This window comes from Channa argus, chromosome 1, assembly GCF_033026475.1.
Source record: "Channa argus isolate prfri chromosome 1, Channa argus male v1.0, whole genome shotgun sequence".
NCBI classification, from domain to species: Eukaryota; Metazoa; Chordata; class Actinopteri; order Anabantiformes; family Channidae; genus Channa; species Channa argus.
Genome location: NC_090197.1, coordinates 9,826,368 through 9,849,490, shown reverse-complemented (window position 1 = coordinate 9,849,490; position 23,123 = coordinate 9,826,368). Strand labels below are relative to the sequence as shown.

Here is a 23,123-nt window from a genome sequence, read left to right as displayed (position 1 = left end):
TCAGCTTGAATTTGTTGGAAGTTAATCGGGGCTCTTTATCCACCATTCATACCATCCTTACCAAGAGAAGGGTTGCATTTTCGGACAGAATTACAGGGGTGCCGATATTTTTGGCCATGACTGTATAGCATGAAGTATAGTTATTATATACATGCATATCTTATGTTTTTAGTGTGTTACTATGTACAGCATATGAGTTACAGTAAGGTGAAATCCAACTACCAAAATAGATAAATAAAAAGAGAAAAGGAGATAACAAGCAGTTGGAAAGTCGAGTCAAAAGCAGAGTATCTCTAAGTTGCCTCTACACAATAAGAATTAGGTCTTGCACAAGTGTCTTTTATTTTAAAATACGGTAATTTAGTTTTTTTTTTAGTTTAGACACCAAATTAGGATGAGTTCAACCTTTGTTTGTTTGTCCTTGAACACTGAAGACCAAACTAAACTCATCAGAAATAATATTGTGTAATATTATAAAACTTTAAAATCTTCAGTTATCACAGAATGTGAGAATAAATACAAAGAAAAAGTGCTGCGATCACAAAAGTTGCAAGATTTCTCAAATGCATTCAAAACACTTTGATTTAAAAAATTTAGAAAATGGTCAAGTGACCTTCTACTTTTGGCTGATTTCAACATTGTTGCATTATTGCAGAACAGATGCAAAAAACAAACGCTATTGTCTGGAAGTGTATCTTTCGGCTCACAGTTGTTTGACAGTTGAGCCCGAGGACCAGGAAAATGCAATGTACACAATCTTCTTTATGTTTATTTAACTGTCAGCAAACCAAGGACACTTTTACTTTGACTATGATGCTGGACAAAATGAGTAGGACCCACCGTTACTCGTATCACTGGAGGGTATTTTCTCCAGCTGCTAACAGATGATATTTAATAGCTAAAATAGCCTCATTAGCCTACACTGGGGTTCCTCATAAACTTAATTGTCTTAAAACACTTGGCGGTTTTTGACATCGCTGATATTTTTGACACAGACCGACGTTATCTCTCCACGTGTGTGAAAAGTTGTCAGCTCGGTGTTTTAGGTTGGCTGTGATTTGTTTTCTTTCCACCGGCCGCCATCTTTGTTCTACTTCGGTGAGCTAACACTTTGTTAGCTCGTTCAAGAAGAAAGAAATAAAAAAAGATTTTGGTTTTTGGCCGAGGATAACATTAGAGAAGACTACTACTAATCCTAAATGTCTGCCTTTTTAATTGCCTGGCTGTCATTTATTAATCACACAAACTTTGTATTCTAGATTATAACAGTTAAGGCTTTGTGCCAGATTTTAATTCAAGAGTTAGTCATTATATATATATTTTTTTTTTAAAACAAATAGGATTGTAGCAATAATTGTCTGGAACATGTTAGAAATATTGTTTATGTATGCACAGTTTATATTTGGACCCTAAATATATGCTGTGTCATGTAAGTAAGCTCACAGAAATATTATATGATTACATAATTGTACTTGGTAAATCATTGGAAATATGTGCACCTACAGGTTTGTACTGTTACTTTTCATACATTGATCACTGGGAAGCTTTTTTTATTAAATTGCATTTGACGCTGTATGAAAATGTTCAGTGTAACTGCACAAAGCGTAAAGTAATTCGGTTGAATCGCAGTCAAGTGGGTGAGTGTTTTGCCACAACGGAGGCTACAGGTCATGCATCTTTTTATTTACAGCTACAAGCAGCGGAGCAAGGACAGACAGACCCAGTGTTATGCTTCTGCTGAGGGTTTGTGCATGGGAAAGCCCGGTCGGTAGTGGCGGAGGGGCACAACGTGACCTGACAACAAGGAACCTCCGGGAAAACCGTCAGTCCTAAACTATGTGCAGCAGAGAGGGTGGGTGGGGGTCCGGCAGGGGGGGTTTGCCACACGCGTCCCACAATGCAGCGCTCCACTTGTGGACTAAAAACGACCGTTGATTGCGATGCTATGTCGAAATGAGGTGGAGGTCGACGGACACTGGTCAACGTCGGGCTTAATTGGTGGCTCCGCTGTCTGCAGGGGGAGTCATCGAAGCTGTGGTGGCGGCAGCGCGGCCATCGGGAGCCCCCCTCCGCCTGGAGAGCACACCCCGTGGCTGGGAGGCGGAGACGGGACCCCCGTTGACGTCAGTGGGCCTGTCTGTTTCCTGCAATAGAAAGTGATAGAGAAGGTGAAGGCAGAAAATACAGAGCTGTGCCCCCCTCCTCTTTGCACTAAAAGGTGTGTTACAGCCCTGACAGTAGCTTAAACTGCACCTGTGAGTATTAATAAATGCACTTTGACTGCGCTTGTTGTGCTTTCCGGCGTGTGCGTGAAGCCTGAGCCGCTGCTGGAGCGGCTTTCTGGCGCTATGGTACAGGTCGCTGTGGGTAGCTGCAGCCTCAGAGTCGGACATGCTGTTATCGCCGCCCGCCGTTTGTGTGTCGTCCAGCTGTAGCCTGTGGGAAACTTTAAAGGGCCACATTTAAGTCTAGCTCGTTCGGGGGAAAAGCGCGGGGGGTGGGGGGGCGGCGCGGGGTGGGGTGGGTGGAGGGGGGGGGTTGTTTGGTGCAGTCAGCGTTGTTTTTGCTGAGAGGACTTCTGCAGCAAAGCCGTGCGCTCAGGAGGCAACTTCAGCTGTCCTCCGCTTTCTCGGCGGAGCTCTTTGTTGCTCTTTTGCTCTGTAGGTAAGCCGGAAGCTATTCGTGTGTTCATGTGTGCACCGTGACTGCTGATGTTGTGATAAATGTGCCTGTGTGGAGGCTGAAGGTTTGGCCGTGGCGGGGTTTTGTTAGCTAGGGGGGGGAAGTGTCCCATTCGAGCGCTGTTGCAGAGACAGCGAGGGGTTTTCCCTGGCTCCTCCTTCTTATGCAGGGCGTTCACGTGTTGCAACAGGCACAAAATACGCTATTCCCTTGGATTGTTTTTGCTGACTTCATTGCATTCATTGGAATTCCAGCTATATCTTTCAATCTGCTGCGTTTATTGAATTTGCACCCGATGAACTTGGCGCTTACTCCTCATGCAACGTGGACGAAAAAAAAAATCTGTTCTGCATCTCTCTATGTCTATATTTCAGATATTTAACAATCTTATTTATTATTGCACACACATTCAGAGGCCGTCAGTGCGTGGCCATGCACGCGCTGCCGCTGCTCTGCTTTTACATAATACCGCATGTTGATCCTCAAGTGTGAACGGAAACCATTTATCACCTGGAAGTGCGTTCCAGCCTGACTGGGTTAAGAACGCAGTGTTACAGCGCTGAATCACTGGATTGTTTTTTTTTTTTTCACGTGTCAGTATCAGGGTGTTTCCTCAAATATCTGTGCAAACACACACACACAAACAGACAGGCTGGCAGACGGACTGACAGACGCTCCAGAGAAATGTCTGTGTGCATGTCTGTGTCTTCCGCCTCATCTGCACCGTCGATCCGGCTCTGAAACAAACCCGAGCATCACTGAGGGAGCCAGGTGAGGACCTCTAAGTGTTTCTGTCGTGTGACTTTAAGCCGACCTGGATGTGTTTTGTGCAGGCGCCGTGCGCTGTGAGTCTACACCGAAATCCACCGTGAGATGATGTCATTGCTCTAGCGCCACATGTACCAACTGTATGGAGAAAAATCATCATCATCCAGTTGTAGTAAGTGTTATGTAATACCGGTGAGGGGGAAACAAAGACTGTTTCCTGAAGCACTGCTGTTTACTGCAATGTGCATTGCTCCAGTAGTGGTGGGGGTGTTATGTGGGGACATGGTGGAGATGATGCAAAGGCAAGAAAGATTATTAATTTTATTAAATTAGATGTTTAATTCGTGGTTTTGTGATTTTCTTTTTTTTTCCCCTCCTGCCTAGGCAGAGGTGACATTTGCTCCTGTGGGTGTTTATTCATGCCAGTCAGCTCACTTGAGTGTTTGCAGCTCTGTGGGATTTGACATCTTGGTAACATTTAACTTCAATACCCACTTCTTTGCCTCACCTTGTGGCTACCAAACCAAAATTTGCAAGACACTTGTATTAAACGTGCTGTTTTTTTATACAGGCATCAAAAGCGATTGAAGTGAAAACAATTCCCATGTGAGGCGGGTGCAGTTCTGGCTCCTCTTTTGATGTTTTGACTTTCTGCAGAGCTCTAACTTCCACAGGGACATTCCTCTGGTTGGACCCTCTGTGTGGCTGCCAAGCAGCCCGGCGCACACGGGACCCTATTGTTTGCATCAATCATCATCCTTGCTGACATTCGTCAAAGTGAAGAGCAGGCACTCTGCATCAGCCACTTCGTATATTAATCAGATGTTTCTCAGGAACAATGGTCGATCCCCCGTCTCTCTGCCTTTTGCTTGAGATCAGAGTGGCAGATAGCAGCTGCTGCAGAGGTTATATTGATATAGGGAGACCATATTCACACCTCCTCCCACTGACAGCAGACAAAAGCCGCACTGCACATTCTTACAGAGCAGCACAGAGGGGGGAGGCCTGAAATGAAAAGTATGGCCAGAACACCTGTTTGAGGAATAAACTCAATCAGTGGCTCTGTCCTGGACTTACAGACAGCTGCCAAGTGAGAGCAGACAGGACTACAAACGTCAAGTCCGACATAGTGCATTATTGATCTGTGGAGCTTATGTTTTGACTCCATGTGTTGTTGTTTCCTGCAGATGTACCAAGACTGTAGCTCAGGAATCGGCTCATCACGTGGTCCAGCATTAGAACCCAGTTTCCTCAAGATGCATCTGTGAAGGGAGTTGGAAAGATGCCACGCACAAAGCAGAACAACCCAAAAAATCTAAAAGGTGAGTCAGCAGCACTTTTGTCTTTTTTTATTTTTCCTTAAATGTTTTCCTGTCAGCTGATGTTGTTGATGGACTTGTTGATTGGGTGTACGTCTAAGGAGAAACTGCTCTGTTGTCTTTGCTGACCACCAGGCAATTGGATCATAACATATTGTGCATCTGAGATGTGTCATTTGATTTAAAATGGCGCTTTTATTTTCTTCATGCATGTAATGTCATTGCTGAAATACTAAAATGGAGACAGAGTTTTAGAGAAGAGCAGTCAACCTTCCCCCATTCTGGTGATTGCTGATATTGTCCTTATGCTATTCCCAATGATACAATTTTTATTTGATCAATTATTTACTCATTTACCTTTTATTAATTCTGTGGAATCAGGCTGTGTAAGCATGATGTCCCCTGGCTATTGTCCTCCTTCAGCTTGACTTGGTGAAAAATGCTGTTTGTCTTTTTGTTGTTGCCATTTTCTCACACTGCTTACAGTATTGCTGTTTTTAAAAGCCTTGTTTTTTTATTTTTGCATTATACAAGGTCGCTTTAATTTCAAAGTTAAGCCTCGTCTGAGGGGGTGTTAATAATTTCTAATGAGTTGTCATTGTCGAAACTTTAGAAAGATTGATGAACCGACCTTTGTCCTCTTTAAAAGAAGGGCTTTCGTCCACCAGTCAGACAATTAAATATGATTTGGGAAGTCCAGTTGGTTTGTGTTTTAAGCTTGTTTGAAGCCAAAAACAAAGTACAGTGGTTTTGGTGCCTATGGTGGCAGGATTATAAAACAGTATAGAAAATAATTGTGTTGTGAGGATGTCGACATTAACAGCAGAAATACAGCATCACTGTTGCAAAGTAATCCAACAGGAATGTGCATGCTTTTAATAGGCCAACACGGCGCTTTGCTGGATGATGTCATATTGCGTTGCAGAAAAAGTTAAACCAGCCGTGGCGTTTTGTCGGCACCAGGCTGCATTGTTCTGACGGAGCCCTCCGTAGTTCTGGGTGCTTTTGTGTAATGCGCAGTTGCACCTTGGCACATGGCACAAGGTGCAACTGTGTCTAAATGCGGCCCGAGAAGGAAACATTTTATATTTACTCCAGGAGCTTCTTGCTTGACACAGTACTTTTTTAGTACTTTTACTTAAATATTCACATTTGTGTTGTGCTGCACACTTACTAATATCTTGATTAGACAGTGGCCCAAGGGATTTTTATGCTCCTTTCACTAGAGATGCAATTTGCTGCTACCACCACATGGATGCTTGTAAGTTAAACTAGCAACTGCTTAGCTCATCCTATCGACGAGAATTGGTCAAACAACATAGAGTCATAACAGTCATTGATGCTGAGCACAAAAACACTGTTTGATCACCAGAGGGGGAAAAAAAGCAGAATTCTTACTCACAAACCTTTGGTTGTTGTCAGTTTAATTTGGTAAAACCATATGTACTGTGGCACGGCTGTAGTAAAACATCCCGCTGTGTGTGTGTGAAGCAAACTAGTTAGTATTGATTTTTAAACTAAAACAAAACTTGCACTTAGCTGATGCAACAGACACCTGATTTTCTATAACCAAATTACCATAACACCAATAAGTCACCCCTATTTTTTTGAAGTGTGGCCTTCCACTGAGTCAGCAGCAATGTAACTTTCACTTTCAGCCGTTGGTCATGTTGCTGTGTGTAGTTATTACAACCAAATAAGTGTAGACTTCACAAAATTGTCAAGATCCTGAAATGAAAACCTTTCACATGAACAATGTGATACACCCCTACTGTTTTATATTTTAGCATCTTTGTGGTTTAATAGCGAGATTATGTTACATCGTTTGTCTTTTGTAAATGCAAGTTTTAACTTGAAGCAGGGACGGTGGCTGCATGGTTTGCCACTGATTTGCATCAATTGCAGTCAATCATTGCTGTCTCATATCTGATAAGGCAAAGATACTGAATTTCGACATGACTTTCCAACGCAGTTTTGTGTTTATGAATGTGTTGACATCAGTAGGAAAACAAGCTAATTTAGGATGAAGTGGCTCTTTAATGAGCCTCCTGCTGTAGCCAACACTTGAATATGAACAAAAACCTAACAAAACGCATACTGAATATAGACCATATTGATGTTCCAGCATCTTCCTGTGCTAAAATAGACACCAATTGGCTTGAAGGATTTTGTGTTATGTTGAGAATTGACAGATTTACGTGTCAACAGACGTTTGCAGTTCACAGATCTCTGAATTTGCAGCGTTACATGCTGGGTGTGAAAATGTGCATCACTACCATTCCCCAGCAGTCGATCCACACAGCAGATTTCCTCATGTCTGTGAGCAGTGAGCCAGAGTCCCTCTGTTTATTTATCATATAAACACTTCCTGTGCACTGTTCTTTTTCACTGGGCTTACTTGGCCAAACAACATAAATAATTAAGTTTTAGAACAGTGCGTTACATCGCCCAACAGAGGACGATAGAAATGGCAGCCAAATGATTCTATTTTTAATGCAGACTGTTCCCTTTTTTTTCTGTCGGTGGAGACAATAGTGCTGCAGCTGATGCATGGTTTAGGTTTTTTAACTAACCAGATCTTGAGGCCAAAAGACAAGTAAAGAGTATAATTGGTACTGTCGTTGCCAGATTTCCAGTCAAAGAATCCTCATTTAGGGGCCGAAACCTTTGAAATGGGGAGTGGGCAGTTGCATCATTTTGCAGTTGTATAGCACTGTGTGGCATCATTTGTGAACTAGTTTTGTGTCTGACCTTTTTTTACCTCTTAGTGGCTGTGGGGGTGGTCTCTGTGGGCATTTTGCTTCTGTTTGTGGTGGTTTTGTGTCTATCTGTTCATTTTACCTCTTAGTAGTTTGGCCTCGCTGTGCTTGTCTTGCTTCTCTTTGTGGTTATTTTGCCTCTCTGTTTATTTAGCGTCTTAGTGACTGCATTTACATGCACCAAATTAACCGGGGTCTCTGGTAATCGGGGAATGGTGTTTACGTGCACTTAAGGCAAATGTAACATGATTTCTCCTCAACCCTGGACTTATTTTTGAAGCATGGTGCACAGATTTTAACTTATTGTGACGTGTGTGTTTGTGTGTGTGTGTGTGTGTGTGTGTGTGTCTGTCACAGCAGAGTGACAGTGCAGGGGGAGAGAAAGGGGGGAAAAAGCTGATCCACAACAGCAACTGTCTGAATTAAAAAGTTTGTGGAGTAAATTGACCTATTTAGACTTCTGCGAGGCATGTTTTTTTTTTCCTGTTTTTTTTTTCCTGTTTTTTTTTTTAGTTACATTTGCTGTCAACTTTAGGAGAACTTTGTTTTAAAAATTAGTGATGAAAAAATCGCCCCATTAATGAGTTCTCCTGTCATTCGGCCTTTCACTCAGCTGCGTGTTCCTGTCTGCAGCCTTCTGTCACACACACATGCGCAGTCGGAGAAAGTCAAATAAAACCTGGTTATGCGTATAACTGCGGTTCTGACAGATACTGGATTCTGACACTGACAGAAATCTACCTGGGGAAATCAGGTTTTTCCTAATCCCCCATCCCGATTTCCGAAACCAGCTTTCCTGTTTACATGACAGTTAGGAAATTAGCTTTCCCAAGAAAGCCGACTGTAACCTGCTTACTTAAGTCCATGTAAACGTACTCATTGTGGTCGTTTTGTGTTATGTTGTTCTTCTCTTGCTTGGCATCTAACTTGTATTAACTAACTTGTTTTTTCATCCGTTTTCAGTTATTTTCTGTCTCTTTGCAGTGGTTTTATTTCTTTTTGTTGATTCTTTATCCCCGTGTTGTCTTTTGTGTCATGTTTTTCTTCTTTCATTTTACCTGTCTACTTTTTACTTTTTTCCTTATTTTGAATTGTTTTGTATCTCGTTGTGGCCATTTGACTTTCCATCAACCTTAATAGTCCCTTTTTGTATAGAGGATCTTTTTTGAGAGGTGGCTGAGGGCTTTAAGATCGAACTAGGAGGTCATCCCTGCCTCAGCTGCAATTACAAATGCTGTTGCATATCTTTTTGTTTCCTCAATTCTGTTGTGGGAAGAGTCCTAATTGGGCCAACAATTAAATATGAAAGCAGTGGAGGCAGCAACAGCATCTAATTTTCATGTAAACACGGTACCTTGAGATGTTTATTTTGAACTTGATACAACTTGCCATCTTCAGTTCTAGTGAAATTTCTCAGTATCTTGTGTGGAGTGCACTGTTGGTGCACTCAGATGTGGTTGAGACATCTGTTTGGCTTTGTGTTGCCTTTTTATGCAGTTCATCACCTCTACTCCCAGTCATGCACTCAAGGCGTTTCCTTTATCAGGCAGGAAATGCTAATTGCATGGCATGCTACCACATGACTCTGCTGTGAAGAAACTCTTTTCCTGGAAACTTTAAGACAATTTTTCACACTGCCCCGAAGCCATCACATGACGATATGTGATGCCAAAGACCAGTTTTAAAAGGTCTCAGCTTAAAGCTGCAATTAATTGTTGCACAAATCCAAAGGTGCTATTTAATTCAGTCTTCTGAGTTTTGGCTGGCTAATGAGAAGCCTCTATTTTTTGGTGTTGTGTGCTTTAGAGACTTGGCAGAAGTTTTAATCTGGTACATTATAAAAAAAACTATGCGTTTTAAATATCTTTCTTCAGGCCTTTGTGAAATTTTGACTTTTTTGATGCACTTTGTCCTCCCAGGGATCACAAAGAGTGAATTGTTTTATTGATACCATCTCGACCCTGTTGCTCTGCTGGCGTCTGTCAGGTGAATTTAGGGCAACACTGAGTTCTTGCTGGTTACATGGAAAGAATAAAGAGGGCATGGAGTAGGGCACGAACACAACTGCAAGGTGTGGTTGGGGTTCTAGACAAAACTTTATATTAGGTATTACACGATCTATATCATGATCTATATCATGATCTTTCATGCAGTATTTCATCATTGTAAACCATAATTTAAAAACTGTCAACATTACGTTGTATTGTTTTACAGGCTACATGAAAAGTAGCCAAACAGTGTATATGAAACCCACTGAACACCTCCTGCGCTCACAGAACAAAACAAATAGGCTACCTGTCATCCAACGTCTGAGACTGGGCAATATGGTATTGTAAAATAAATATGGCTGTAGTAAATATTCAAAGAAAGCAGTAAAAGAGTGCATGACCACTACCTCTTCATATGTGTGTAACTACAAATAATGTTGCTTACACCTCAGGAAGGCCATAATTAGATGTCACAGATGTGCAGAACGATAAATTATTGAAGGGCCTCTGTAAACTATATACTACATACTACATGCATGTAAATAGAGTCACAGGGGACTTGTCTGCTGTTTTAAGCGGCGTACTTTGCTCTTCCTCCTTACTCTGCTGGGACCTAAATAAAGAAAACCTGGCTGTCAGGTGCTCAATTAATCATTTACCTTCAAGGGACACTTGTTCGCGTCATCCATGAAAGACTTCACTCAAGTCAGAAACATTTTTATTAACTTTCACTGCTGTTTTTGGAGAAAGCTCTACATTCTTTCTGCATTGGTACAGTGTATACATGTGTATAGGTAAAGTCTTCCTCTGTGCGTGTGTGTTTCTGTGTATTTTGGAGGAATGAGCCTATGACGCAGTTTTTCGGTAACAACAATGCAGGAAGTTAGAAACTCCTGTCCCCCTCCTCTGAGTCTCTGTTTACTTTTCGCAAACAGCTGGTCTCTAAGCAGCTCGGCAGAGATACAGCGGCTTTCCCTTCAGACAGACACACTCACCCTCTGTAGACACTAGCAGAAATACACACAATACTCTCTGCTGCCAGCCGAACCTTGAAATAATAATTTTAAAGTATGTAAAATTAACTGCATGAGGCCACCAGCTTGACTTTCTGAATGGAACATGTTTCTTAGTAAATAAAAGCGTTCACCTGACTTTGAAATAGTTCACGTCGTGTTCTACATATGTTACAGCAGTTAATGCCAGCTGTACGTGTACAAATGCACCCTGCTATTTACAGAATCTAAATGGTACATGAGGCTGAACTATAGTACCAAAGGGTTTTATTTGTCTTTTTATCCTTTTGAGAAAAGGGTTCAATTTCGGCTCTCCGCTTGTTAAGGAATCCGTGTTCCATCACATCAATTTTCAGTGAGAAAGCAAAAAATAAAGGAATCAATTCTTTGAAGTTGCGTAGTTGGTGTATTTCCTGATTAAGGGAAAAATTAAGGCCGTGCGTAAAGAACATTTGGGTTTGAGGTGTTTAGAGAAGTTAGTAGGAAGTTATCCGGTTAGGTGTCAGTATCTAAAGATAATGTGTAATTTACTGGTAGCCTATGAAAATTTAAATGTTTATTGGTTATTTTATTGGCTGAGAAGTTGTATTAAAAGTATTATTTTGGGTTTTAAAATGTAGGGCTACTAGAAAAAAGCTTTAATTGTTTATTTTACTGCTCTGAAACCACTTTATTCATTTATCTTTGTGTACATAAATGATCATTTAGTCAATCATCCCACACCTCACAAACTTCAAGCATTATGATTGGCTGATGTTATTGTTAAACACGGGACCCTGAGCTGATGTGGTACCTGATATCATGTCATCATGTCATCACTTACCAAGCAGATAGCATTTGATATATCTTATATTTTATATAATATTACATACATATACAATAATATATTTAATATTATTTATGTAATTCATATCAGATAACATAAAGAGTGTTGACACCAGCTTTGTTCTCCTGTATGGAAATACCCCTTTCTGTGTCACATTTTCTCGTTTGGTTTGTTTCCTGTCTGCAGCAATGCACAGAAAATATTTCTGATTTACTACACAACAAAATAAATAAAAGGGCATAAAAACTTCTACCGTCACATTCCTCTAAACATTCTTAAGGAGACGTTACGTACAATATGCTAAACAGTTACTTTTTTAACTGATATTCAATGAATGGTTTTTAGTTCTGTAGCTGGAATAAAAATAAAATGAATTTTGATCATTGTGCAGACTGTTAGAACTGCCAAACAGATTTCTAGCTGTGTCAGATTAATGTACTTTCTATATTTTCACACCAAATCTGTGAATGTGGTGTCTTTAATATTTCCTTTAAGTAATATTTGTTTCTAAAACAAGAAACTTTGATGTCTTGTTCCTTTGATGCTAGCTGGGACGGCTACAAAGTACATCTCAAGTTTTATATTTACATATTTTTAATTGGTGCAGTTAACCCCCAATTACCACACACACACACACACACTTTAAAAACAGGAGTCATTGCTGTGCAGAGTACTGTGCTGTAGGATGTGTGGCCTGGTTTGTAACGGAAAAATATGACCCCAGAGTTAAAACCCACTGGTTTAGAAATGAATAACCTTTCTGATAATGTACTCTGAGCTGCTTGGACTCTCCCTCTTCACACATTCACTTGTGTCTTTCTTCTCCTGCTGTAAGAGCTTTGTCCAGACGATGCCTTCACTGGCTTCTGTCTGCATGGCGTTTGGTTTTTCTCTCCTGCTTCTCGCTGTGCCCCTGAAAATGCCTGTACTTGTTAGGAGCACCGGTGTTTATAGAACTGACTCTGCATTCCTCTTGTCTTATAAAACTCACACCAAACCCCAACAGGTCTTGTCCCCTGTTTTAGCTGAGAGCAAGCTGCGTGATAAATGGTGGACAACTGCAGGGAAACAGGGTACATTTAACAAGGTGGAAAATATTTACTCTGTAAAGCTGATGCAAGGAGTTTTTCATTGTGCCAATCATCCTTCACATCCTACACGGATGTTTATACACAGAAATAAAGTTTGTGTATTTTATTACATTAACCTGCTGACTGATTGTTTAGAAGTCTAATGTGCACGGATAGTGGATTTATTGTGCTTTAAGCAGGTGTAAAATTGTTTTTACGAGCCAAGATTTGAAAGAATAGAGGACGGTTCAGGTTTCCGTCTTACAGCTCTTGTTGTTTTCACTGTTGCAGTAATTTGCTACAAACTGACATCAGTTTCCTGTTAATGATCAACTGTGTTTCTGACCTCACTGCTGAGTGTGGTTAAACATCCAGGGTCAAAATCAACGAAGCCAGCCCCCCCCAGCACCATTCAGCGTTGCACATACACTTAAGAGATGGCCTGGCATTGTATCCAGAGACTTTTCAAAGTATAGGCCGTGCTTTCTAACCTCTTATTGAGCCAAAATGAGTTTTATTTGACCCTCAGAAGTGATGATAAGGTTTGTGCCAGTAACTTTTTAACTTGGCCTTGTGATCCATTGCCGCTGTTCCAATGCCACTGTCAGGCCCTGATGAGGGTTTTACTGCTTCAGACATAATTTGCTTTGTAGAAAACTGAGTCAGGAGCCCTGTGTAATTCATTTGTAATGCAACAGTCCTCCAAGAAATTCAGCTTCATGAAGTTTATGTAGAGTTTATAATATTTATAATAATATAATAATTACATTATAGTTTTACTGCTGCTGTTTTATTGTTGTTGAGACTTAGAAAATACAATGTTCTTTATTTTTCTAGTGATGCGATGTGCCCTTGCATTAGTGATCTCCTGAAAGCATGAACTTTTGGTTTGTGACGAGCTTCCTGGTAAATGTTTTTATATGTAATTTGGCACATTTCAAAAAAAGAAACACTGTCTCACATAACTGCGGGAAGTTAAGGATAATGCAATGCAGCTAAAGGCTTATTTCTGCTGTGGGCTTTTCATCAATTTATTTTAAATATAAAATAAACAATGGTATTGGGTATTTTCAGTGCTGAGAAAGGCTCTATTGCAAAGCTGGGTTTATTAGCTTAGTTACAAAGAGTGTTTACATCCATTTGAGTGACCCATCTTTGTCCAGCAGCGGATTTCTAAACTGTTGTGTAAACGAGAAACAGGGTTACGGGCAGAACCCTGATACTCGCAGCTACGCTTGGAGAATTCCGACTTATTTGCTATGTATCCTCATAAACACTTTTCTGATCTGCTTTTTTTGCGAGTGCGTGTGCGCAAAACAACAATTTGCAGTCTCGCTGGCTGAATGAAAGAAGAGATTGTTGCATGGAGTGGTGCTGTTTCCATTCCACCATTCCCTGATTACTGATGTAACTTGATTTCTTTCAGTAACCTGCTTGCTAAAGTGCAACACACTGATTAGTGAAGGTTGTAGGTGTGAAGGTTTGTAAGTTCAGTTACACCCTAGTTGTGTTTGCGCACTTAAATGCAAAATAGGTACGGTATCACAGAGGTCACAGAACATGTCATCAACTATTTCCATAAAATAAAATACAAACACAGGCAAAATGCTTTTATTCTCTTTTTAATGGAAAAATAACTGCAGGGACAGTTAATCCTTTTCCTTACATAAAAAAGTTAAATGATTTAAAAAAACTTTATTTTTTTCAGTTGTGTGTTTGTTTGGTTTTTTTTAATGATCTATTAGGTGAGGAGTGCACCATACTGTAATTTGTACTTTTTGAAATGCTTAAGAGGTGCAGAGAAGGAGTTAAAATCCTGGCCTTGGCTAATAGATTTTTACTTGTTGTGTCATGCTTAGGCAGCCAAACCAGTGTTTCCGTACAGTCCCTTCAAATTACAGTGTGTGTGTGAATGAAAGGAGATGCACACAAAGGGAACCTCTCTCCCAGAGGCACGAATAAGTTGGGTTTTAGCAACAGTAACTACAACAGACAGGCTGAAACCAGTTCAGGGATGTCTGTTTAACTTGGTGGTAACCTCAGAGCAGCTTTCACTTTAACAGAGAGGCAGAGCGGGGACAGGGAGGGAGGAATATTTTTGACCATATTATGTGTGAATGAAATTGAATACGTGAGGAAAAAAGATGCCTCAGTTTGCCGTCCTAAAAAGTAGGTTAATATCTATTCTTTCTTTCAACAGATGCATTAAAGCACATACTACAGCTCGTCTCTCCTGTGTGCTGGGTTTAATGGCAGACCTCTTGGCTCATAGTTCACACACTTTGCAAAATACTTTTTTGAAGATGGAAAATGTGATTATGAAAGACCAAGCACTTGTGCCCTTGTTCCATTTTCCGTGAACTGTAATTGTGAGGTGCATTTTACAAATGGCAGTGTTTTTTAATCACCTCAGGCCTGTGCTAAGTGGAAGATGACTGCTCCCTGACTGATCAGCCCTCAGGGAAACTACATCATAGTGTGAGAAAGAGAAGCCCTCATGACATCTGCCAAAACATCTGGTTCTGAGGGAACCAATTTGTCATTTGGATCATTTCAGATGAAAACTTGTAATTTAATAATAATAATTGTTATTATTATTATTATGAAATTCAAGTCTCCGGGGTTGATATAGTTGTGTTAAACTGCAGTGCCAGTCAAAAGGCTAAAATTATGGAAATGCCAGAAAAAGATCTTTGTTTAGATTGTCTGTTAGCTTGTACTGCCATCATCTTTTGCCCACAGTTTGCTTTTCTGTCAAGCACATGTTTTTGGATCAATGCTCTGTTTATCTAAAAAGTAGAGCTGCAATGATTTGTTGCAGTGCTGCTGTGTTTTGCAAGTCTAGTGAACGACTTTATGAAACTCACAAAGACAAATTCTTTGGCAATAGACCCATTTCTGATGTTTAATTTCTAAGACAATGGAAGACACATAATCACCATCCTGGGTGATTTATTGTTTAAAGTCAACATTCAGATAAAAAAGGGCCTGGAATTCAGTGGCCTCATGGTGTTGAATGGGACAAACTGTAAATTTGTCAACATCACCTGATGCTGATGTGAAAAAGTTCCTTCGTGTTGCGTAATCAGTACTATAAATACGTTGGTTGGAGTCCTGCATTAGCTTTCCATGATAACTGCTCAGTGCTGAACCCAAGACATAATGTTGAAGTGTCTGTCAAACTCCAATGGCACTGGAAGTTTTGAGTTTAAATATAAATGATCAAAATGCATTTGTTTAGCCTGATAAAGCCAGAAATTATTTTAATCCATGTAATGCATGCTTTTTAAAAGTTCTAGTTTCTTTGCTTTGACCAAACAAAAGTGGTTTACACTCAAATGAAGAACTGGAGGTCAGTCAGAACTAACATTGTTTGCTAATCGTTTAGCCAGCAAAAGAATGACAAATGTCCATCACAATCTGTGGTTTGTCCAGTCAATAGTCAAAAACACATTTAGATTTAAGGCAAGAAAAGCCTTAAATCCCCTCATTTAACAAGCCAAAGCTGGGCAGTGGTGCACATTTTTGTGTGACACGAACAACAGATTATTAAAATGGTCTATGATTAATGCTCAGCTCAAACCTGAACCTCTCCGCTGGTCGTGTAGCAGTCTATGTGGTAGTATAACTGTGAGCTGGTTTTAATTTTGTCTCTTCTCTTCTTCTGCTGAAGTCCTACTTTAGCTTTTCTCACTCCCACCTCACCTAAAATCATTTGCTGCATGCAGACTCTCAGTTTGAATGTCTGTCAAACTCCTACCTCTTTATCAGACGTTGGTGACTAATACCATAGCTAACACTATCCGCCTGTTTGTGCAGAAAAGGTCTTGCTTGTGTGTTTCAGCTTTGTGCATGTATGTCTATGTTGGTGTTCCTTCATTTGTTAAGTTGTACATCTTCTCATCTCTGCTGCGAGCGTCACTCTGTGGAGGCAGCAATGTATTTTCTTAAGACAAAATGTTCTACGAATGATCAAAGCATCATTCATTACCAGCCTGCCAGAGCCTTTTTTTTGTCTTTTTTTTTTTTTTTTGACTCGTCACTGTTCAGATGTCTACGACTGAACCAGATCCGTGTTTGTGTCTGTCACTGTAAGCCCACCACCCACTCTACCATTTACGTACAACCCCCTGAAGACAGATGACCTGGCTGTTTACAGCCTTGTGTGTGAGTCCGAGGCCTTGGGTCAGTAACAAGGTCTGCTGCCCAATCAGTCAACTTACTGGGCTTAAAACTTCAAACTGAAGCATTAGTGAAGGGCTCAGGCAGGCCAAGTTAAATTGGTGCTAACGAACAGTGACCTTATTGCACACACATGCACTTTTCCCACTGCAGGTGAGCTTTTGCAGCCCGCAGAGCCACTTCCTGGAAACTTGGATGAGCAGCACTGATGTTAGCAGCTCAGAAAGGTGGGCATTGGCGTCGAAGTGGGAATGATGAAGGGGAAAAAAACAGGAGGGGGCTGGCAATATTTGCCTCTGCTCACGTCAGCACAGAGACCCAGAATAGTAGAAGAAATTCTTCCTGCAGTGGAGAAGTAGGCAGTGCTAGGGCTGGATGTCACATCGTTTGGAGATGTGCTCATGACAAACTGAGGGGGTGGAGAGCTCCTAAACACACCGAGGATATATGTCATCTGCAAGAAATGCCACAACAAACCTGCCTCTGTTAGATTGGGGCCGCAGATTCCCAGTGGGTCTCTCTCTTCTTTTTTTTTTTTTTTTTTATGCTTGTGGGGAAAATGTGACGTGAGTTAAGCTGCTGGAGTTGGAAATAAAAAAGGGAAAAAAAAAAAACTTTGGAAAAACTGCTCCAAAAAAAAAGAAAAAAAAAAAAAAGAAGCCAGTCTTTGCCAGCCGGAAACCCTTAAAAGGGTGGATGTGTGGGGGCGCTTTTCTGTGTATGTGTGCAGCTGCCTGTGTGTGTATGCAGAGCTGGCATTGCTTAATGGTTTGCACAAGCAAAGCCCAATGTAGGGGTTGCCAGGGAAACAGAGCAGCATGAGTCTCGGTCTGCAGGTGCTGCTCCTTGTGTCCTACTGCTGGAACCTCCCACGAATGTGAAGGGAGGGGAGCGAGGGGGTAACAAGAGGAAGGAGGGCAAAATAATACAAGGACAACTGGTAAAAATGAAGTAAATGGAAGAAAAAGTTTATTATCGTGGTAAATGTGGGACAAAAGTTGGGCAAATGAGGACAGACTTGTTACATGAATGAGATGTTAGAGCAGGACTAGGGCAGGAGAGACCGACACTGTTGCAGCCACGTTCTCCCCAAAGAGCTCGACGTATTCAAAAAGCACACGGCCACACAACAGGCTCAGCGTCATGCAAGTATTCTCTGACGAGGTGCGAGCTGCAGCCAGTCCAGAGACCATCGCCGCAGTACACGAAGGAACTTTCGAACTTAGAAAATCTGAAGGTTTGGAGTCGCTGGCCAAGATCTCTTGAACTATCTCTAGAATTTGCAGAGATCGAATGTGTTGTCTAAATCACCCTTTTTGTGCACAGACAAGAAAAAAAAGTTTAATATACTCGAAGAACAGATTTTAAGTTGCTGAGAGCATTTTTCTCAGATCAGGCTACACATAAACATTGTCCCCTCTGGAGCCTCCCTCTTAGCAACATTTATTGATTTAATCGTTTTTCAAGAAAATGTAAAACAAATGAAAATTATTGATGGTTCCAGTAACTCAAACTTTTTTTTTAATAACCTATTAAACAAATCAGAATATGTCGAACAAGGATACACAGAAATTTTAGTTTATTGTAGCCAATTGACATATATAAACATTTATTTACTGTAATTGTTTTTTTTTTTTTTTAATTTTCAGTTTTTATTCTCACTAAATGGTTAAAAACTTGCATTATTTTCTAGTGAAAGGATTCACATACAGTGTGTTGGGGAAATTAGGAACATGAGTCACAACTTTATTAAACAGGATATCTCAGGCTCACTGTGATTTTTATTAAGGCTTTAAATAAAAATAAATGGTTAAATATGTAAAAAAACAAAAAAAATTTTGTGTTCCCTCAATTGTCACGTTTTCATCCAAGGGCTGTGTAGATATGAACAAAATGTACATAAAATCTACATAAGAAAATACAAATTAATTTGCGTTTCCCTCCACAACTGTTGATGTGAATATTAATTCTCCATTCATTTGCCACTGAACTATTGTAGAGAGAGACAAGGCAATGAGATGATGTAATTAAGTCGAACCACTCAAGTCCAAAAATAACAAGAACATGATGTGAAATATGGTTGTGTGTTTCATGTTTTCATTTGAAAAAGGTTTGTTCCCTTTCCTCTTCAAGTCTCGAGTGACATAAAGTCATATGCTTGTTGCTCATCCTGATTTGTATTTCCTGCATTTTCATTCCGTTTCTTTTTTTCTGTACTCAAACCTAAATGAGGGGAATATTCCCAGATGAGATCCTCTTACACTCATGCTGTCAGAGAAGCCTAGAAGGAAGAAGAAACAGACCAGAGCATCTGGCAGAAAGAAGCCAGTGAGGTTTGGGGGAGAAGTGGGTGAAGTTGTCTGCATGACATCGGCTGATTGTTTGGGTGTCAATTTAGATCTGGTGAAGAAAGCTGCTACCCCCTTTTATCCAGTGAATGACGAGCCCAGAGCTACAATTGGACATTTGTAGCTGTTTCAAAAACACGCTCCACTGTGATTTTCCCCTTTGTCCTCATTTTTGTTTTTTTCCTCGGGTGACTGTTTGTCTGGCCTGGTCAGGCTGTGCTGACTTCATGCATTTTGATTCATAGGATTGTTTGCAGAGCTGCAAACTTATGAAGACATCCAGTCCACTGTTAATTATAATGGGAGCAGTTTGCTGCAGCAACATAACTCAAAAACTCATTAATTCCATTTCTTTATTCTGGACACAGTATTAAGCGTCATCTTTTGAGTATTTCCCACACATCACAGTAATTTTAAGGTTGTAAATTACATTACAATTTCTCCTCAGCCTCCAGGAGACCTTGACTCAAAGCGTTAGATCCTCTGCTGCTGTGCTCGCCAGATGTTGAGGTGGAGGCGACGGCAGGTGGGCAGATGGGTGAAAAGCAGAGGTTGTCTGTGTGGTTTCCTTAAGGTCAGGCCGTGGGCTGTATTTATCAACACTGACACTTACTGTTTCTCTGCAGCGTGGGATATCTGCCATCATCAATGCTGCACACTGGCCAATCACAAGGCAGCTGCGTGGTTGTGCTGCTCGAGAGTCACATGCACGAGGCAGGGGAATAACTATCTATCAGGCCTGCTGGGAACCGAAAGCTGCTGCTTTGCTTACCCACGACCAACGGACCCCCACATCACATTAAAAGCCCTGTCAGAGAGAACATGTCACTTAGCTTTCTTAAAAATCTCCACACAACAATTCTCTGCTCCATTAGAGATGATCCCATCGCCTCGCCTCACCGCTCCTCTGAACACGAGGTGATCTGCGGCGGGTGAAGAAGCTCAGAGGGGACATTTTAAGAAGGCTGTGCGTTTAGCAGCACAACAAGCAATTTGAAATGATTGGAGAAAATTGCAGCAAGCCTTTTGTGATGTGCAGTGAAGAATATTCTTTTTGTTTGTTGACACAAAAATGCTGTGATAATAGTTACTGATGCCACTACCAAAACATTTTGGCTGAATTTAATCTAAATGTAAAATTTCCAAAAACATATTTGGGGTCTTTTATAATCCAATCGAGATTCATTCATTCTATATGTACTCTAATCTGCAGCTGTGGGAGAAATGAGGAGCAAGTAATTTGTACCAATGGTATAGTCATGTTGAGGGGGCGGCTGTAGCTCAGTTGGTAAGGCAGTCGTCCATGGACCACAGGGTCAGTGGTTCGATCCCTGAACCCCCGACAGCCCATTCCCATCCCCAGCTGTGCAGTGCCGGTCCAAGCCCGGTAGAAATTGGGGAGGGTTGCGTCAGGAAGGGCATCCGCTGTAAAAAGTGCCAAATCAACATGCGGACAATGATCCACTGTGGCGGCCCTGAACTCACAGGATGATCCGAACGGACAAAAAAAAAAAAAAAGAAGTATAGTCGTGTTGGCCTATCATTCTTAATTTATAAGTTATTGTAAAGTTTGCAAACAGTAGTAGGATGACATAAAGTGACACGATTGCTATGATCCACTGTGGACATCTTGAGGATATTGCGGATTATCTACATCCAAGGGACCCTGGTGGCTCAGTGGGGGGGGGGCCCAGATAAAAATGGGAGGGTTGCGGCAGGAAGAAAAACCTGTGCCGAATCAATGTGCAGAACACGTTCCGCTTTTGATCTTTTGATTGTTTACATCCAAAATGCCGCTCAGTGAGATCTGCGTCTCCAAACATATGTGGTGCTCCCAGGACACGAGGGAGTTCACCTGAAGTTATGTTCCAAGTGACACCCTCAGCAAAATTCAGACCATTATAAAACTAATGAAAACCGCAAACCCTCACTAAAGAAGCTCAAACCAGTTAATGTTTATCTTTATTTGATAGGCAACTTCAGTAAACAGTTACCAGTTGACTTCAGTCAGCAAAACTTTTACTCTGTTACAAGTAAAAGGTTTGCCTTTTAAATCCTAATTAAATGAAAGTAACAAAGTATAATATATATAAAATATATATATATATATATATATATATATATATATATATAATACTATAGTGTGAATACTAGAGTATTACTAGTCATGTATCTGTGTGTAAGCAGGATTTTACTGTTGCGTTTGCCTAAAGTGGATTATAATATTTTTGTCTAGGACTGCAAGTAATTTATTTATTAAGCTCAAATTAAGTTATTTTCTCAATTTGTTTTTCATAATTAGTTTTATTCTTTGTATAAAATCAGGAATTTGTGTTGTCCAATATAAAGACAAAAGCTAAAATGTGTTAAAAAAACTTATATATATAAAAAATATATATATAGATAGATAGATAGATGTACTGTACGTAATTTCACTAGAAGTGTTCACTAGTTTGTGTAGGGACACAAACGGACATCTGTCAGCAGAAAGCAGGATGCTGAATAATGGGGCAGAAGGAAATGTAACTCCAGACTGTGGGCGTTTCAGAGGAATTAGTGGACCCTTCACATGTCCCTCCGTAGGCTCATTTAAAAGGAAAAAAAGAAAGAAAAAAACAGGACTTCATCTCGTACCAGTGTTCATTCATAAACTCCTCATTGTTTTCATAGTATTCTCACATTTTCCTTCAGTGGGAAATTAGTTGTTTCATCTGTTCAGTTTGCTTGTTTGTAAAGTATTGACTGAGCAAAGAGGCGGTGGAGGAGTGGGAGGAAGTCAGCGTTGTATGCCCTGAAGTGTCTGTCAGTATCAGGGGAGGGAGAGTGAATGGGTGAGGGAGGAAGGAGTCTGTGTGTGCTCTGCTGCTGAGACCCAGTGGATACCAGTGGGTCGATGGTGAAAGATTGAAAGACTCCAAACAGTGTGAGACTCGTGAGGAAGGGTGAGCAGGGTCGAGTCAATACTTCTCACAGGACAATACTGTACGCAAACACAGAGCGGGGTCACAGGGTCAGGTCAATATTTTAAAGACAAAACCGCAGGCGTATGCACGCACATGCATACACACTGACGCAGATGGCGCGAGCAAATGACAGATAAGTCTCCCAGTTTCACATGATCCTTATCAACATGTTAAGCTTTACAACCCAGACATTCAGTGTCTGGGCCAAAGTTGCTGTAGTAGCTACATCTGATATTTTATTATCTGACAAACATTTAGGTAAGTGACAGCGTCAACTGCATTAGTGTTTAGTGATTCTGAAACAGAGACAAAAACCACTCATTCGACACAATATCGCAGTAGCTCTGGTGTGCTGCGTGTGAGGCGTTCAGGGGTCGTTCAGAGTGTAGGTTATCTGTGTTTTCTCCGAGCTCGGCAGTGTTTTAGTGTTAAAATTTAAAACCAAAAAACTGAGGTCTGAACTGAATTGTTGGAGAATTGGAGAATCATTACAAACCCAGTTCTGATCAAATTGTGTTCTGATCAATTTGTTTAGACAAATTGTTGCCTTCGTTTAGTAGCAGGCCTGACGTGAAAGAAGCTAGATGATACAGAAAATAAAGAAATACAAGGAAACACAATCGAAACAAATATTGGATTGGTGGCTTTTGCGGGTAACGTTTAATACGCGTAGGAACAAAAAAGTTTACCAGAAGTGTATAAATACACTTTGGGTTGAGTTTACATCTAGTACGCAAGCTGAGGGGCAGGTAGTCTTGGTGGCTAGAGTAGTGTTTTCGTTGTGTGACACAGGTTGAAAAAATAAATGTCTGAAAACCTTTTGGGTGTAGACGTGGTGTCTGTCTAATTTGCCAATTATTTCAAAATGATTTAAATATTATTGAAAAGCTAAGACAATTGGCACATCCTCACCCATACAAAGCTAGACCATATAATGTTTGGAGTATTTCTGCTACACAAACAGTTTCAACTCTAATGGACACTAGAAAGAGACCCTGGAATAAAGTGATAGGTAGAGGTCAAATTGTCCCCACTGGGGACCACTTACATCATAGTTTGATTGGCATGATCATAAAACTCATTAGTTTTCATTCTGTGTGGTATTAAAGGGTCTTAAAAGTCTTAAATCTGACTTGATTTGACCCCAATCGTCTGATAAAAGCTTTCATGACGAGAATCTCATAGTCTGCTCTCCTCCACATGGG

The 23,123-nt window shown here is 40.7% G+C and overlaps 1 protein-coding gene across 5 annotated transcripts in view; it reads left to right on the top strand.

Moving 5' to 3' along the window:
- Positions 1-2,079: 2,079 nt before the first annotated feature.
- Positions 2,080-23,123, top strand: part of hivep1 (HIVEP zinc finger 1) — a 51,893-nt gene continuing 30,849 nt past the window's right edge. The window contains exons 1-2 of one of the 5 annotated variants that reach the window (XM_067495607.1): positions 2,080-2,218; positions 4,638-4,772. In XM_067495607.1, coding sequence (XP_067351708.1) covers positions 4,733-4,772 — 40 coding nt within the window. In that variant the 5' untranslated portion in view covers positions 2,080-2,218; positions 4,638-4,732. Of the gene's footprint in view, positions 2,256-2,529; positions 2,665-2,774; positions 3,623-4,637; positions 4,773-23,123 lie in introns of those variants that run through there. The other 4 variants (XM_067495580.1, XM_067495598.1, XM_067495588.1 and 1 more) reach the window with 4 other exon arrangements.